This window comes from Ranitomeya imitator, chromosome 1 (assembly GCF_032444005.1).
Source record: "Ranitomeya imitator isolate aRanImi1 chromosome 1, aRanImi1.pri, whole genome shotgun sequence".
NCBI classification, from domain to species: Eukaryota; Metazoa; Chordata; class Amphibia; order Anura; family Dendrobatidae; genus Ranitomeya; species Ranitomeya imitator.
Window position 1 is genome coordinate 659,166,741 of NC_091282.1, and position 19,954 is coordinate 659,186,694.

General features: G+C 47.3%; 1 protein-coding gene across 1 annotated transcript in view; it reads left to right on the forward strand.

Moving 5' to 3' along the window:
* LOC138640127 (NACHT, LRR and PYD domains-containing protein 3-like) overlaps positions 1-19,954 on the forward strand; it is a 119,794-nt gene that overhangs the window by 83,674 nt on the left and 16,166 nt on the right. The window contains exons 9-10 of the mRNA XM_069728808.1: positions 2,992-3,156; positions 8,411-8,581. Of these exons, the coding sequence (XP_069584909.1) occupies positions 2,992-3,156; positions 8,411-8,581 (336 nt within the window). The remainder of the gene's footprint in view (positions 1-2,991; positions 3,157-8,410; positions 8,582-19,954) is intronic.

The following is a 19,954-nucleotide window of genomic DNA, read 5'->3' on the forward strand; positions in this document are numbered from 1 at the left end:
GAGATGTGCGAGTATAAGAGACGTGTACAGGACGGAGACGTGTGAGTATAAGAGACGTGTACAGGACGGAGACTTGCGAGTATAAGAGACGTGTACAGGATGGAGACGTGCGGATATAAGAAATGTGTACAGGACGGAGACGTGCAAGTATAAGAGATGTGTACAGGATGGAGACATGTGAGTATAAGAGACGTTTACAGGATGGAGACGTGCGAGTATAAGAGACGTGTACAGGATGGAGACGTATGAATATAAGAGACGTGTACAGGACGGAGACGTGCGAGTATAAGAGACGTGTACAGGACGGAGACGTGCGAGTATAAGAGACGTGTACAGGATGGAGACGTGTGAGTATAAGAGACGTGTACAGGACGGAGACGTGCGAGTATAAGAGACGTGTACAGGATGGAGACGTATGAATATAAGAGACGTGTACAGGACGGAGACGTGCGAGTATAAGAGACGTGTACAGGACGGAGACGTGCGAGTATAAGAGACGTGTACAGGATGGAGACGTGTGAGTATAAGAGACGTGTACAGGATGGAGACATGTGAGTATAAGAGACGTGTACAGGACGGAGACGTGTGAGTATAAGCGACGTGTATAGGACGGAGACGTGTGAGTATAAGAGACGTGTACAGGATGGAGACGTGCAGGTGTAAGAGACGTGTACAGGATGGAGACGTGCGAGTATAAGAGACGTGTACAGGACGGAGACGTGCGAGTATAAGACATGTGTACAGGATGGAGACATGTGAGTATAAGAGACGTGTACAGGACGGAGACGTGTGAGTATAAGCGACGTGTATAGGACGGAGACGTGTGAGTATAAGAGACGTGTACAGGATGGAGACATGTGAGTATAAGAGACGTGTACAGGACGGAGACGTGTGAGTATAAGCGACGTGTATAGGACGGAGACGTGTGAGTATAAGAGACGTGTACAGGATGGAGACGTGCAGGTGTAAGAGACGTGTACAGGACGGAGACGTGTGAGTATAAGAGACGTGTACAGGACGGAGACGTGTGAGTATAAGAGACGTGTACAGGATGGAGACGTGTGAGTATAAGAGACGTGTACAGGATGGAGACGTGTGAGTATAAGAGACGTGTACAGGATGGAGATGTGCGATTATAAGAGACGTGTACAGGACGGAGACGTGTGAGTATAAGAGACATGTACAGGATGGAGACGTGCGAGTATAAGAGACGTGTACAGGACGGAGACGTGTGGGTATAAGAGACGTGTACAGGATGGAGACGTGCGAGTATAAGAGACATGTACAGGACGGAGACGTGTGAGTATAAGAGACATGTACAGGATGGAGACGTGCGAGTATAAGAGACGTGTACAGGACGGAGACGTGTGGGTATAAGAGACGTGTACAGGACGGAGACGTGCGAGTATAAGAGACGTGTACAGGACGGAGACGTGTGAGTATAAGAGACATGTACAGGATGGAGACATGTGAGTATAAGAGACGTGTACAGGACGGAGACGTGTGGGTATAAGAGACGTGTACAGGATGGAGACGTGCGAGTATAAGAGACATGTACAGGACGGAGACGTGTGAGTATAAGAGACATGTACAGGATGGAGACGTGCGAGTATAAGAGACGTGTACAGGACGGAGACGTGTGGGTATAAGAGACGTGTACAGGACGGAGACGTGCGAGTATAAGAGACGTGTACAGGATGGAGACATGGAGGTGTAAGACGTGTACAGGATAGAGACGTGCGGGTGTAAGAGACGTGTACAGGATGGAGACGTGCGAGTATAAGGCTACTTTACCCCACTTCTGTGGGGGGCGCTATTGTATCGGCCCCTCAAAGCCACTTAAGAAGTCAATTTGTCTGTAATTAAAAAAAAATTTGTAACGTTTTTTGAAAACTTTAAGAAATGCATGCCAAGCTTACCAGATACGTAATATTATCAGAATATAAATGGAGATATAAAAGTAATGCACATGTACAGTAATCGTCAGGTCACACAAAATTGTTCATTACCTGTTTTAAGGAAATAACATTTCACATGTTGTAAATTGGCTTCTTTTTCTTTTCTTTTTTTTCATTTAATAATCTTGATACATATCAACCTAGTTTTGGTATTACCATAAAATGCAAGGTATCAGGAAAAAACCCTTCACAATCACTTTAAAAGTATTCCAAAGTCCCCACCACATAAACATAAAATCTGCGTTCTGAAGTCGCATATAGGCTGGGATAGAAAATGCGGCACAAAAATAGTAAAATGAAAAAATTAATTCTGAAAAAAAAATCAGCCCCTGAAGAAGCAAAGAGACATCACCAGGTGAAGGAGAAGTGAAGGCCAAAATTTATTAAAAAATTAGAGCATTGTAAAATTAATACAATAGATAAAACACCTATTATACAGTATGTAAAGTATCTTCGACACTAAAGTCTCTTTTACATTCTCTTCCTTAGGGCGCAGACAGATGGCCGTGTAACTCGTGCGAGGATCGCATCGCAATGCACGGACTGGCCGTTGGCTCTCCTGACCTGAGCGTGACAGTTGCATAAAAGTACATCACGCTGTCATGCTCAGGTCAGGAGAGATGCCGGCCAGTCTATGCAGTGTGACGCGATCCTCGCACGAGTTACATGGCCGTCTGTCTGCGCCCTTAAAGGAGTTATCTGGCGAAAACAAGTTATCACTTATCCAAAAATAGGTGATAATTTTTTGATCAGTGTTGTCCAACCGCTGGGACCTGCACTGATCGGTGCTGCCTGTGCTCATGCATTTCCTAAGGGGCTGCCGAGGGCTGCACTCAGGGCAGTCCGGACCTATCAGCAAGTTATCACCTATCCTTTTACTGGACAGCCACTTTAATAATTGAAGTTCTAATGTTCCTCCACAGGGCCAATATTTCTCACAGTCGGAACATTTTTCCTCTGCCTTCTCACTCTGTATATTTTGTACAACTGCTTGGTGGATGTGTCATCCATATTACATTTTATCTACCTACAGATTGGACAGGAATAATCTGCCAGACACTTCCTGCATTCAGTTGGCTTCTGGAATAAGGAATAACCAGTCTCTGAAGACTCTTGTCCTGTATAATAACCACCTGTCTGGTCCTCACTTCAGTGACCTGATGGCGGCCCTTTCGACCTGTGTAATAAAAAAACTAGAGTGAGTATAAGAGACGCCTACAGGACTTGGACATGTGGCACAAGCTTATACATGGATCTTACTCTACTTTCATGTGACGTCTAATGTCTGACGGCCTCCTCTCCTCACATCTTTCTTCAACGTCATGTGATGGAGGATGTAAGAAATGTCATTGGGTTTATACTTCTTATACAGAGCACTTTACAAACCAGAGGCAACATATGAAAACAATACCAGAAATTACCCTGGCTTACAATCTGTCAGAAAAATATGGGCTATATTGGGAATAACAATAACAGCTAACATAGAAGAAAAAAAAAAAAAAAAAAACACACACCCCATAATATATAGCCTTACCAAAACCCTGTCTGATGACAAATGCACACTTAGCAGGATGCAGCAGGCCTCCACTGATAAAGGCTAGGGGCGGCACAGGTGCAATCTACTGATAAAAACAGCCACCCCCCACACCTACCCAGGGCTGGCGTTTGGCACAGGCAGACCAGGCAGTCGCCTGGGGCCCCCACCTAGAAAGGGGCCCCCCTGCCTCTGCAGCCCCTGTATGAAGTGCCCAGAGGGTGTACAGCAGTGAAGCAGCAGTCCCAGAACGTGTCTCCCAAACCCCCCTTGAGACCCCCTCAGTGCAGTGATTTGTGGTCCTGGAGCTCTGTGCTGTTGTGCTGTTTGCTGTAGGATCAGGTTTCACAGTCACATACAGCAGGGATCAGCATGGGCTCTGACCAGTCACTAAATCATTGCTTGTAATCTGACAGGGCGACATCCTGTCACTACTGTCTGGATGACACAAGGCAGGAATATTGTCTGCTGAATCAGGGCATTTATTATATAGAAATAAATGAATTCCCACGTGAAATAATAAGGATAAACCATACACATATACTGTATAGTACAGGTGTGGAATCAGCGTTTTTGGTGCATTTTTTCTTTTTGCAGCCAAAGCCTGCTCTCTTGGCAGTAAAAACACTGCTTTCAAAACACCCATTTTTTAGGGTATGTGCAGAGGATCCAGAAATGGCAGCACCTTGGACGCCGCGGACATGTGCGGTGTCCAAAGTGCTGCCATCTTTTGAACACAGGTGATTCCGCGTGTGTTCATTGAACCGTGTGGAATCCCTGCGTCCTATACATTGCAGGGGTGAGATTTCTCTTGCCGAGACTCGCGTCTGCGCAAGATAAATTGACATGCTGGGGTCTGGAGAGACGCAGTTGTGAAATTCAGTCAATGGAAAATAAAAGGGTGTGCAGGAGATTTCTAAAAATCTCAGTTTTTGCTTGTGTTGTAAACTGCTATAAACTTATTATTTGCAGAAGAAAAAGCTGCAAATGAAGATGGCCAAAAGCTGCTTTTCAAAGTGCCAGCAGTGACCCTGCATACTGCTAATAGCGGCAGACCCATTGGCCGATATAAGGCCCCTAAATATGGGGGCCACAGTGCAATGTTATCATTTGGGGTCCCCACTTTAAATTTTTGCCTAGGGCCCCACTTCGTCTAAAACCGGCCCTGCACCTACCAGATTATGGAGGGGTTGGCTGCCTAGTAGAAAAAATTGCACATTGATATTGCTTGAGTAGGACGCCAGTCACACATATAAGTGTGATGCAATGTGACTGGCTTGCAGCCTATTAATGACTCCCTTGTATTATCAGGCAGGCTGCCCAGAACTATAATATGCAACACACAGGGACAGATACCCTAACAGACCAAGCAAACAAAAAGAGGGCTAGCTGTGTCCTGCAAAAAATGATATGAGAAAAAGTGCAAAAAATTAATGCATTTGATAAATACATTAAATTAGATATTGGTTAATATTCTGGCCAAAATAGATAAGCTCGCAACCCACGTCATGGGTCCCCATACTTGCGAGTCCTAACACTAATAATAAAAACAGCTAACATAGAAAAATGCAACTATATCTCAGCTATATTGGGAATAAGCCTGCCTGTCTGGGATATCAGATTCTAGACAGCTGGTGCAGCACGAGAAAAGTCTTGGAGATGGGCAATTTACACCATGGGTTATTAGATCATTAGCAGAATGGATAACACGGGTATGGTGGCATGCTCTCATCCTTCTCTGTCTGTAGCGCCCACTCTCTTACACTTGATGCCATGTGCAGCCAACGGGCGCTGCAGGCAGGAGAGAGGGATGAGGGTGCCCCCAAACTGGCACTGTGTGAGAACAACTCCTGCAGTGTCAGTTCAATTTAAAGAGAGAGTCCTGGTGTTGTGTCTAATCTGGAGGGAGACTCATCAAAGCCTTGGACAGAATAAGCCGTAGTTGCACACACAGACGACGGTGATGTAGTGAGGTAGACTGGTTGGAGCAACGGAGGCTGTAGAGGCCGGATGGCAACTAGAGGAACAGAGAATGTGGAGGATGGAGACTTTGTGGAGAGAGACAGAAAATAGTACACTGACCCCGTGGTTCTAGAATGATCTAAGTTGATTCACTTGAAACGCATGGTGCCTGGGTCTTTTGTCACCATATAAATTACTAGCTATTGAACCCGTTCTACGCCCGGGTGGCGAGCATTTATATTGGTATATGGTCTCCATCCTGGTATGTGCTGCTCCATCCTGCGTCCCTATCCTGTCATGTGCTGCTCCATCCTGCGTCCCCATCCTGTCATGTGCTGCTCCATCCTACGTCCCCATCCTGTCATGTGCTGCACCCATCCTACGCCCCATCCTGTCATATGCTGCTCCATCCTGCGTCCCCATCCTGTCATGTGCTGCACCCATCCTGCGCCCCCATTCTGTCATGTGCTGCTCCATCCTGCGTCCCCATCCTGTCATGTGCTGCACCCATCCTGCGCCCCCATTCTGTCATGTGCTGCTCCCATCCTGCGCCCCCATCCTGTCATGTGCTGCTCCCATCCTGCGCCCCCATTCTGACATGTGCTGCTCCCATCCTGCGCCCCCATTCTGACATGTGCTGCACCCATCCTGCGCCTCCATTCTGACATGTGCTACACCCATCCTGCGCCTCCATTCTGACATGTGCTACACCCATCCTGCGCCGCTATTCTGACATGTGCTGCACCCATCCTGCGCCTCCATTCTGTCATTTGCTGCTCCCATCCTGCACCCCCATCCTGTCATGTGCTGCTCCCATCCTGTGCCCCCGTTCTGTCATGTGCTGCCTCCATCCTGCACCCCCAATCTGTCATGTGCTACTCCCATCCTGCGCCCCCGTTCTTTCATGTGCTGCGTCCATCCTGCACCCCCGTTCTGTCATGTGCTGCTGCCATCCTGCACCCCCGTTCTGTCTTGTGCTGCCCTATTCTGTCATGTGCTGCCCTATTCTGTCATGTGCTGCTTCCATCCTGCGCCCCCGTTCTGTCATGTGCTGCTCCCATCCTGCGCCACCGTTCTGTAATTTGCTGCTCTCATCCATATGCCCCATACGCTGCTCCATAAAGGTTTATGGCCCCCATAAGATGCTCCATAGTATATGCCCCGTACACTGCTCCATAAAGGTTTATGGCCCCCATAAGATGGACCATAGTATATGCCCCGTACACTGCTACATAAAGTTTTATGGCCCCATAAGATGCTCCATACTATATGCCCCGTACACTGCTCCATAAAGGTTTATGGCCCCCATAAGATGCTCCATGGTATATGCCCCGTACACTGCTCAATAAAGGTTTATGGCCTCCATAAGATGCTCCATAGTATATGCGCCGTACACTGCTCCATTATGGTTGATGGCCCCATAAGATGCTCCATAGTATATGCCCCCGTACACTGCTCCATTATGGTTGATGACCCCCATAAGATGCTCCATATTATATGCCCCCGTACACTGCTCCATAAAGGTTTATGGCCCCCATAAGATGCTCCATAGTATATGCCCCCGTACGCTGCTCCATAAAGGTTTATGGCCCCCATAAGATGCTCCATGGTATATGCCCCCGTACACTGCTCCATTATGGTTGATCGCCCCCATAAGATGCTCCATAGTATATGCCCCCGTACACTGCTCCATTATGGTTGATGGCCCCCATAAGATGCTCCATATTATATGCCCCCGTACACTGCTCCATTATGGTTGATGGCCCCCATAAGATGCTCCATAGTATATGCCCCCGTACACTGCTCCATTATGGTTTATGGCCCCCATAAGATGCTCCATAGTATATGCCCTCGTACACTGCTCCATTATGGTTGATGGCCCCCATTAGATGCTCCATATTATATGCCCCCGTACACTGCTCCATTATGGTTTATGGCCCCCATAAGATGCTCCATAGTACATGCCCCCGTACACTGCTCCATTATGGTTGATGGCCCCCATAAGATGCTCCATAGTATATGCCCCCGTACACTGCTCCATTATGGTTGATGGCCCCCATAAGATGCTCCATTGTATATGCCCCCGTACACTGCTCCATTATGGTTGATGGCCCCCATAAGATGCTCCATTGTATATGCCCCCGTACACTGCTCCATTATGGTTGGTGGCCCCCATAAGATGCTCCATTGTATATGCCCCGTATGCTGCTGCGATATATAAAAAAAAAAATACCATACTCAACTATCGTCGCTGGGCGCCAAGTGCTGGGGGGCCTGAGCAGGCGGGGACACCGGCGCGCTGTGGGGGTCAGGTGCCGGTATCGCCGCTAGCTCAGGCCCCCCAGCACTTGCTATATTCATCTGTCCCGTTCCAGTGCTGCGTCCGCTCCGTGTTCCGGCTCCTCTGGCTGTGACTGTTCAGTCAGAGGGCGGCGCGCATTAAGTGCATCATCGCGTCCTCTGAACTGTGAACGTCACAGGCAGAGAACCCGGAACACGGAGCCGCACGCATCGCTGGAACAGGGGACAGGTGAATATAATACTTACCCTCCTGGCGCGTCCACGGTCCCTGCCTCTCTGTTGGAGATCGCGGTGTGCGTTCAGTGTTTACACATACCGCGATCTCCTGGTAGCGTCACTCTGTGTGGTCCAGACTGCGCCGGCGCTTGCGCTTGCGCAGTCTATAAAGGCTTCGGACAGAGTGACGCTCCCAGCGTTATATTATAGATATCTGTGTGAATGAAGCATAACAATATTTACATCATAATTTCCCACATCTACTTCTATGAAAACACAATTTTTCTTGATAGGTAAGGGCCTTCTTATTTTTTTACATCAGCATACAAAAGAAGTGAATTTTAGTGACATTTATGACATTAATGACATTTATGGATTTTGCTGACAGCCAGGATATGCTCTATTTTCTGGTCACCTATATCTTCTCTTATTTCTATAGTTTGGCAGGTAATGACCTACCCGACACGTCCTGCATCCAGCTGGCGTCTGCAATAAAGAATAATCAGTCTCTGAAGATACTTGTCCTGTCTGACAACCGTCTGTCTGGTCCTTACTTCACTGACTTGATGGAAGCTCTGTCAAGTCCAGACTGCAGGATAAAGGAATTACGGTGAGTATAAGAGACGTGTACAAGATGGAGATGTGAGAGTATATGAGACATGTACAGGACGGAGACGTGTGAGTATAAGAGACGTGTACAGGACGGAGACGTGTGAGTATAAGAGACGTGTACAGGACGGAGACGTGTGAGTATAAGAGACGTGTACAGGACGGAGACGTGTGAGTATAAGAGACGTGTACAGGACGGAGACGTGTGAGTATAAGAGACGTGTACAGGACGGAGACGTGTGAGTATAAGAGACGTGTACAGGATGGAGACTTGTGAGTATAAGAGACGTGTACAGGACGGAGACGTGTGAGTATAAGAGACGTGTACAGGATGGAGACTTGTGAGTATAAGAGACGTGTACAGGACGGAGATATGCGGATATAAGAGACGTGTACAGGATGGAGATGTGCGAGTATAAGAGATGTGTACAGGACGGAGACGTGTGAGTATAAGAGACATGAATAGTATGGAGACGTATGGGTATAAGAGACGTGTACAGGACGGAGACGTGTGAGTATAAGAGACGTGTACAGGACGGAGACGTGTGAGTATAAGAGACGTTTACAGGATGGAGACGTGTGGGTATAAGAGACGTGTACAGGACGGAGACGTGTGGGTATAAGAGACGTGTACAGGACGGAGACGTGTGAGTATAAGAGACATGTACAGGATGGAGACGTGTGAGTATAAGAGACGTGTACAGGACGGAGACGTGTGAGTATAAGAGACGTGTACAGGACGGAGACGTGTGAGTATAAGAGACATGAATAGGATGGAGACGTGTGGGTATTAGAGACGTGTACAGGACGGAGACGTGTGAGTATAAGAGACGTGTACAGGATGGAGACGTGCGAGTATAAGAGACGTGTACAGGATGGAGACGTGCGAGTATAAGAGACGTGTACAGGACGGAGACGTGTGAGTATAAGAGACATGTACAGGATGGAGACTTGTGAGTATAAGAGACGTGTACAGGACGGAGATGTGCGGATATAAGAGACGTGTACAGGATGGAGACATGCGAGTATAAGAGACGTGTACAGGACGGAGACGTGTGAGTATAAGAGACATGAATAGTATGGAGACGTATGGGTATAAGAGACGTGTACAGGACGGAGACGTGTGAGTATAAGAGACGTGTACAGGACGGAGACGTGTGAGTATAAGAGACGTTTACAGGATGGAGACGTGTGGGTATAAGAGACGTGTACAGGACGGAGACGTGTGGGTATAAGAGACGTGTACAGGACGGAGACGTGTGAGTATAAGAGACATGTACAGGATGGAGACGTGTGAGTATAAGAGACGTGTACAGGACGGAGACGTGTGAGTATAAGAGACGTGTACAGGACGGAGACGTGTGAGTATAAGAGACATGAATAGGATGGAGACGTGTGGGTATTAGAGACGTGTACAGGACGGAGACGTGTGAGTATAAGAGACGTGTACAGGATGGAGACGTGCGAGTATAAGAGACGTGTACAGGATGGAGACGTGCGAGTATAAGAGACGTGTACAGGACGGAGACGTGTGAGTATAAGAGACATGTACAGGATGGAGACTTGTGAGTATAAGAGACGTGTACAGGACGGAGATGTGCGGATATAAGAGACGTGTACAGGATGGAGACGTGCGAGTATAAGAGACGTGTACAGGACGGAGACGTGTGAGTATAAGAGACATGAATAGTATGGAGACGTGTGGGTATAAGAGACATGTACAGGACGGAGACGTGTGAGTATAAGAGACGTGCACAGGACGGAGACGTGTGAGTATAAGAGACGTGTACAGGATGGAGACGTGTGGGTATAAGAGACGTGTACAGGACGGAGACGTGTGAGTATAAGAGACGTGTAAAGGACGGAGACATGTGAGTATAAGAGACATGAATAGGACGGAGACGTGTGGGTATAAGAGACGTGTACAGGACGGAGACGTGTGGGTATAAGAGACGTGTACAGGACAGAGACGTGTGAGTATAAGAGACGTGTACAGGACGGAGACGTGTGAGTATAAGAGACATGTACAGGATGGAGACGTGTGAGTATAAGAGACGTGTACAGGACGGAGACGTGTGAGTATAAGAGACATGAATAGGATGGAGACGTGTGGGTATAAGAGACGTGTACAGGACGGAGACGTGTGAGTATAAGAGACGTGTACAGGATGGAGACGTGCGAGTATAAAAGACATGTACAGGATGGAGACGTGCGAGTATAAGAGACGTGTACAGGACGGAGATGTGTGAGTATAAGAGACGTGTACAGGATGGAGACTTGTGAGTATAAGAGACGTGTACAGGACGGAGATGTGCGGATATAAGAGACGTGTACAGGATGGAGACGTGCGAGTATAAGAGACGTGTACAGGACGGAGACGTGTGAGTATAAGAGACGTGTACAGGACGGAGATGTGCGGATATAAGAGACGTGTACAGGATGGAGACGTGTGAGTATAAGAGAGGTGTACAGGACGGAGACGTGTGAGTATAAGAGACATGAATAGTATGGAGACGTGTGGGTATAAGAGACGTGTACAGGACAAAGACGTGTGAGTATAAGAGACGTGTACAGGACGGAGACGTGTGAGTATAAGAGACGTGTACAGGACGGAGATGTGTGGGTATAAGAGACCTGCACAGGATGGAGACGTGTGAATATAAGAGACGTGTACAGGATGGAGACGTGTGAGTATAAGAGACGTGTACAGGAAGGAGACGTGCGAGTATAAGAGACGTGTATAGGACGGAGATGTGCGAGTATAAGAGATGTGTACAGGATGGAGACGTGCGAGTATAAGAGACGTGTACAGGACGGAGACGTGTGAGTATAAGAGACATGTACAGGGCGGAGACGTGTGAGTATAAGAGACGTGTACAGGACGGAGACGTGCGAGTATAAGAGACGTGTACAGGACGGAGACGTGCGAGTATAAGAGACGTGTACAGGACGGAGACGTGTGAGTATAAGAGACGTGTACAGGATGGAGACGTGTGAGTATAAGAGACGTGTACAGGATAGAGACGTGTGAGTATAAGAGACATGTACAGGGTGGAGACGTGTGAGTATAAGAGACGTGTACAGGACGGAGACGTGCGAGTATAAGAGACGTGTACAGGACGGAGACGTGCGAGTATAAGAGACGTGTACAGGACGGAGACGTGCGAGTATAAGAGACGTGTACAGGACGGAGACGTGTGAGTATAAGAGACATGTACAGGATGGAGACGTGTGAGTATAAGAGACGTGTACAGGATAGAGACGTGTGAGTATAAGAGACATGTACAGGGTGGAGACGTGTGAGTATAAGAGACGTGTACAGGACGGAGACATGCGAGTATAAGAGACGTGTACAGGACGGAGACGTGCGAGTATAAGAGACGTGTACAGGACGGAGACGTGTGAGTATAAGAGACATGTACAGGATGGAGACGTGTGAGTATAAGAGACGTGTACAGGATGGAGACGTGTGAGTATAAGAGACGTGTACAGGATGGAGACGTGCGAGTATAAGAGACGTGTATAGGACGGAGACGTGTGAGTATAAGAGACATGAATAGTATGGAGACGTGTGGGTATAAGAGACATGTACAGGACGGAGACGTGTGAGTATAAGAGACGTGCACAGGACGGAGACGTGTGAGTATAAGAGACGTGTACAGGATGGAGACGTGTGGGTATAAGAGACGTGTACAGGACGGAGACGTGTGAGTATAAGAGACGTGTAAAGGACGGAGACATGTGAGTATAAGAGACATGAATAGGACGGAGACGTGTGGGTATAAGAGACGTGTACAGGACGGAGACGTGTGGGTATAAGAGACGTGTACAGGACAGAGACGTGTGAGTATAAGAGACGTGTACAGGACGGAGACGTGTGAGTATAAGAGACATGTACAGGATGGAGACGTGTGAGTATAAGAGACGTGTACAGGACGGAGACGTGTGAGTATAAGAGACATGAATAGGATGGAGACATGTGGGTATAAGAGACGTGTACAGGACGGAGACGTGTGAGTATAAGAGACGTGTACAGGATGGAGACGTGCGAGTATAAGAGACGTGTACAGGACGGAGACGTGCGAGTATAAGAGACGTGTACAGGACGGAGACGTGCGAGTATAAGAGACGTGTACAGGACGGAGACGTGTGAGTATAAGAGACATGTACAGGATGGAGACGTGTGAGTATAAGAGACGTGTACAGGACGGAGACGTGTGAGTATAAGAGACATGTACAGGATGGAGACGTGTGAGTATAAGAGACGTGTACAGGACGGAGACGTGTGAGTATAAGAGACATGAATAGGATGGAGACATGTGGGTATAAGAGACGTGTACAGGACGGAGACGTGTGAGTATAAGAGACGTGTACAGGATGGAGACGTGCGAGTATAAGAGACGTGTACAGGACGGAGACGTGCGAGTATAAGAGACGTGTACAGGACGGAGACGTGCGAGTATAAGAGACGTGTACAGGACGGAGACGTGTGAGTATAAGAGACATGTACAGGATGGAGACGTGTGAGTATAAGAGACGTGTACAGGATAGAGACGTGTGAGTATAAGAGACATGTACAGGGTGGAGACGTGTGAGTATAAGAGACGTGTACAGGACGGAGACATGCGAGTATAAGAGACGTGTACAGGACGGAGACGTGCGAGTATAAGAGACGTGTACAGGACGGAGACGTGTGAGTATAAGAGACATGTACAGGATGGAGACGTGTGAGTATAAGAGACGTGTACAGGATGGAGACGTGTGAGTATAAGAGACGTGTACAGGATGGAGACGTGCGAGTATAAGAGACGTGTACAGGACGGAGACGTGTGAGTATAAGAGACATGAATAGTATGGAGACGTGTGGGTATAAGAGACATGTACAGGACGGAGACGTGTGAGTATAAGAGACGTGCACAGGACGGAGACGTGTGAGTATAAGAGACGTGTACAGGATGGAGACGTGTGGGTATAAGAGACGTGTACAGGACGGAGACGTGTGAGTATAAGAGACGTGTAAAGGACGGAGACATGTGAGTATAAGAGACATGAATAGGACGGAGACGTGTGGGTATAAGAGACGTGTACAGGACGGAGACGTGTGGGTATAAGAGACGTGTACAGGACAGAGACGTGTGAGTATAAGAGACGTGTACAGGACGGAGACGTGTGAGTATAAGAGACATGTACAGGATGGAGACGTGTGAGTATAAGAGACGTGTACAGGACGGAGACGTGTGAGTATAAGAGACATGAATAGGATGGAGACATGTGGGTATAAGAGACGTGTACAGGACGGAGACGTGTGAGTATAAGAGACGTGTACAGGATGGAGACGTGCGAGTATAAAAGACGTGTACAGGATGGAGACGTGCGAGTATAAGAGACGTGTACAGGACGGAGACGTGTGAGTATAAGAGACGTGTACAGGATGGAGACTTGTGAGTATAAGAGACGTGTACAGGACGGAGATGTGCGGATATAAGAGACGTGTACAGGATGGAGACGTGCGAGTATAAGAGACGTGTACAGGACGGAGACGTGTGAGTATAAGAGACGTGTACAGGACGGAGATGTGTGAGTATAAGAGACGTGCACAGGACGGAGACGTGTGAGTATAAGAGACGTGTACAGGATGGAGACGTGTGGGTATAAGAGACGTGTACAGGACGGAGACGTGCGAGTATAAGAGACGTGTACAGGACGGAGACGTGTGAGTATAAGAGACATGTACAGGATGGAGACGTGTGAGTATAAGAGACGTGTACAGGATAGAGACGTGTGAGTATAAGAGACATGTACAGGGTGGAGACGTGTGAGTATAAGAGACGTGTACAGGACGGAGACATGCGAGTATAAGAGACGTGTACAGGACGGAGACGTGCGAGTATAAGAGACGTGTACAGGACGGAGACGTGTGAGTATAAGAGACATGTACAGGATGGAGATGTGTGAGTATAAGAGACGTGTACAGGACGGAGACGTGTGGGTATAAGAGACGTGTACAGGACAGAGACGTGTGAGTATAAGAGACGTGTACAGGACGGAGACGTGTGAGTATAAGAGACATGTACAGGATGGAGACGTGTGAGTATAAGAGACGTGTACAGGACGGAGACGTGTGAGTATAAGAGACATGAATAGGATGGAGACATGTGGGTATAAGAGACGTGTACAGGACGGAGACGTGTGAGTATAAGAGACGTGTACAGGACGGAGATGTGCGGATATAAGAGACGTGTACAGGATGGAGACGTGTGAGTATAAGAGAGGTGTACAGGACGGAGACGTGTGAGTATAAGAGACATGAATAGTATGGAGACGTGTTGGTATAAGAGACTTGTACAGGACAAAGACGTGTGAGTATAAGAGACGTGTACAGGACGGAGACGTGTGAGTATAAGAGACGTGTACAGGACGGAGATGTGTGGGTATAAGAGACCTGCACAGGATGGAGACGTGTGAATATAAGAGACGTGTACAGGATGGAGACGTGTGAGTATAAGAGACGTGTACAGGATGGAGACGTGCGAGTATAAGAGACGTGTATAGGACGGAGATGTGCGAGTATAAGAGATGTGTACAGGATGGAGACTTGCGAGTATAAGAGACGTGTACAGGACGGAGACGTGTGAGTATAAGAGACATGTACAGGGCGGAGACGTGTGAGTATAAGAGACGTGTACAGGACGGAGACGTGCGAGTATAAGAGACGTGTACAGGACGGAGACGTGCGAGTATAAGAGACGTGTACAGGACGGAGACGTGTGAGTATAAGAGACGTGTACAGGATGGAGACGTGTGAGTATAAGAGACGTGTACAGGATAGAGACGTGTGAGTATAAGAGACATGTACAGGGTGGAGACGTGTGAGTATAAGAGACGTGTACAGGACGGAGACGTGCGAGTATAAGAGAAGTGTACAGGACGGAGACGTGCGAGTATAAGAGACGTGTACAGGACGGAGACGTGCGAGTATAAGAGACGTGTACAGGACGGAGACGTGTGAGTATAAGAGACATGTACAGGATGGAGACGTGTGAGTATAAGAGACGTGTACAGGATAGAGACGTGTGAGTATAAGAGACATGTACAGGGTGGAGACGTGTGAGTATAAGAGACGTGTACAGGACGGAGACATGCGAGTATAAGAGACGTGTACAGGACGGAGACGTGCGAGTATAAGAGACGTGTACAGGACGGAGACGTGTGAGTATAAGAGACATGTACAGGATGGAGACGTGTGAGTATAAGAGACGTGTACAGGACGGAGACGTGCGAGTATAAGAGACGTGTACAGGACAGAGACGTGTGAGTATAAGAGATGTGTACAGGATGGAGACGTGTGAGTATAAGAGACGTGTACAGGACGGAGACGTGTGAGTATAAGAGATGTGTACAGGATGGAGACGTGTGAGTATAAGAGACGTGTACAGGATGGAGACGTGTGAGTATAAGAGACGTGTACAGGACGGAGACGTGCGAGTATAAGAGACGTGTACAGGACGGAGACGTGTGAGTATAAGAGACATGTACAGGATGGAGACGTGTGAGTATAAGAGACGTGTACAGGACGGAGACGTGCGAGTATAAGAGACGTGTACAGGACAGAGACGTGTGAGTATAAGAGATGTGTACAGGATGGAGACGTGTGAGTATAAGAGACGTGTACAGGACGGAGACGTGTGAGTATAAGAGATGTGTACAGGATGGAGACGTGTGAGTATAAGAGACGTGTACAGGATGGAGACGTGCGAGTATAAGAGACGTGTACAGGACGGAGACGTGTGAGTATAAGAGACATGTACAGGATGGAGACGTGTGAGTATAAGAGACGTGTACAGGATAGAGACGTGTGAGTATAAGAGACATGTACAGGGTGGAGACGTGTGAGTATAAGAGACGTGTACAGGACGGAGACATGCGAGTATAAGAGACGTGTACAGGACGGAGACGTGCGAGTATAAGAGACGTGTACAGGACGGAGACGTGTGAGTATAAGAGACATGTACAGGATGGAGACGTGTGAGTATAAGAGACGTGTACAGGACGGAGACGTGCGAGTATAAGAGACGTGTACAGGACAGAGACGTGTGAGTATAAGAGATGTGTACAGGATGGAGACGTGTGAGTATAAGAGACGTGTACAGGATGGAGACGTGTGAGTATAAGAGACGTGTACAGGATAGAGACGTGTGAGTATAAGAGACATGTACAGGGTGGAGACGTGTGAGTATAAGAGACGTGTACAGGACGGAGACGTGCGAGTATAAGAGAAGTGTACAGGACGGAGACGTGCGAGTATAAGAGACGTGTACAGGACGGAGACGTGCGAGTATAAGAGACGTGTACAGGACGGAGACGTGTGAGTATAAGAGACATGTACAGGATGGAGACGTGTGAGTATAAGAGACGTGTACAGGATAGAGACGTGTGAGTATAAGAGACATGTACAGGGTGGAGACGTGTGAGTATAAGAGACGTGTACAGGACGGAGACATGCGAGTATAAGAGACGTGTACAGGACGGAGACGTGCGAGTATAAGAGACGTGTACAGGACGGAGACGTGTGAGTATAAGAGACATGTACAGGATGGAGACGTGTGAGTATAAGAGACGTGTACAGGACGGAGACGTGCGAGTATAAGAGACGTGTACAGGACAGAGACGTGTGAGTATAAGAGATGTGTACAGGATGGAGACGTGTGAGTATAAGAGACGTGTACAGGACGGAGACGTGTGAGTATTAGAGATGTGTACAGGATGGAGACGTGTGAGTATAAGAGACGTGTACAGGATGGAGACGTGTGAGTATAAGAGACGTGTACAGGACGGAGACGTGCGAGTATAAGAGACGTGTACAGGACGGAGACGTGTGAGTATAAGAGACATGTACAGGATGGAGACGTGTGAGTATAAGAGACGTGTACAGGACGGAGACGTGCGAGTATAAGAGACGTGTACAGGACAGAGACGTGTGAGTATAAGAGATGTGTACAGGATGGAGACGTGTGAGTATAAGAGACGTGTACAGGACGGAGACGTGTGAGTATAAGAGATGTGTACAGGATGGAGACGTGTGAGTATAAGAGACGTGTACAGGATGGAGACGTGCGAGTATAAGAGACGTGTACAGGACGGAGACGTGTGAGTATAAGAGACATGTACAGGATGGAGACGTGTGAGTATAAGAGACGTGTACAGGATAGAGACGTGTGAGTATAAGAGACATGTACAGGGTGGAGACGTGTGAGTATAAGAGACGTGTACAGGACGGAGACATGCGAGTATAAGAGACGTGTACAGGACGGAGACGTGCGAGTATAAGAGACGTGTACAGGACGGAGACGTGTGAGTATAAGAGACATGTACAGGATGGAGACGTGTGAGTATAAGAGACGTGTACAGGACGGAGACGTGCGAGTATAAGAGACGTGTACAGGACAGAGACGTGTGAGTATAAGAGATGTGTACAGGATGGAGACGTGTGAGTATAAGAGACGTGTACAGGACGGAGACGTGTGAGTATAAGAGATGTGTACAGGATGGAGACGTGTGAGTATAAGAGACGTGTACAGGATGGAGACGTGTGAGTATAAGAGACGTGTACAGGACGGAGACGAGCGAGTATAAGAGACGTGTACAGGACGGAGACGTGTGAGTATAAGAGACATGTACAGGATGGAGACGTGTGAGTATAAGAGACGTGTACAGGATAGAGACGTGTGAGTATAAGAGACATGTACAGGGTGGAGACGTGTGAGTATAAGAGACGTGTACAGGATGGAGACGTGTGAGTATAAGAGACGTGTACAGGATGGAGACGTGTGAGTATAAGAGACGTGTACAGGATGGAGACGTGCGAGTATAAGAGACGTGTACAGGACGGAGACGTGTGAGTATAAGAGACGTGTACAGGATGGAGACGTGTGAGTATAAGAGACGTGTACAGGACGGAGACGTGCGAGTATAAGAGACGTGTACAGGACGGAGACGTGTGAGTATAAGAGACATGTACAGGATGGAGACGTGTGAGTATAAGAGACGTGTACAGGATAGAGACGTGCAAGTATAATAGACATGTACAGGACGGTGATGTGTGAGTATAAGAGACGTATACAGAATGGAGACGTGCGAGTATAAGAGACATGTACAGGGCATAGAGGTGTGGGTATAAGAGACGTTTACAAAAATGAAGACTTGCGTTCCAGCACCAGGATGTATTTAAAAAAAATTATTTGTTTGTTTATTTAGTAAATGGTAAAATAGCACGGCACTAGGGATAATAACAAAGAGAAAAAGCGATATGTTTCAACTGTAACTGCCTTCTTTGTCTGAGTTAATTTGTCCACAGGCTCATGCAGATTAATACAACACAGAACCAATTACAAAAGGTACACACATTCAAATGATTAAAAGAGAAAAGGTCCTCAAAAAATGATTCCGTCTCGGAAGCAACAGCCATTACATATAGTGGGTACGGAAAGTATTCAGGCCCCTTTAAATTTTTTACTCATTGCAGCCATTTGGTAAATTAAAAAAAGTTAATTTTTTTTCACATTAATGTACACTCTGCACCGCATCTTGACTGAAAAGAAAACAGAAATGCAGAAATTTTTGCATTTATTAAAAAAGAAAAACGAAATATCACATGGTCATAAGTATTCAGACCAAGGCCGGACTGGGACTAAAATTCAGCTCTGGCATTTGAAGTTACACAGGCCCACTTGTCACATGGTAACTGTATAATATCTTTGTGCACTTGTACGCAGGGCCGGTTTTAGGCAAAGTGGGGCCCTAGGCAAAGTTTAAAATGGGGTCCCAAATGCTAACATATTGCACATCACACAGAAGCATTTTGGTTGTATTTACAAGCGCTGAGTTCAGGCCGCTAAATGAGTTTGAGCGACAATACTGAAGTTGTTCAACACTTGTTTCCCGGCCTCTTTCCACCAGCTGAGGAATAATGATGGGACAGAACGATCACTAACAGATCACTAACAGATCACCATACAGTATCATGTTATCAGCAGCACATCTACAGTTTACACCGGCGATGTGCTGCTGAGAACAAGGATTTTTGTTCCAGCAAAAACAATCTGAATATGCAGCATTTTACTTGTTTAGTAAAATACACCCCATAGTCCTCCATATATTATAATGTGCACCACAGTCCTCCATCTAGTATAAAACACTCCCTAAAGTCCTCCATATATTAAAATACACTGCTCAGCCCTCCATATAGCATAATACACTTCTCATAGTCCTCCATATAGCATAATACACTCCTCATCGTGCTCCATATAGTATAATGCACCGCCATAGTCATCCATGTAGTGCAATTCACTTCCCATAGTATAATGCACCCCATAGT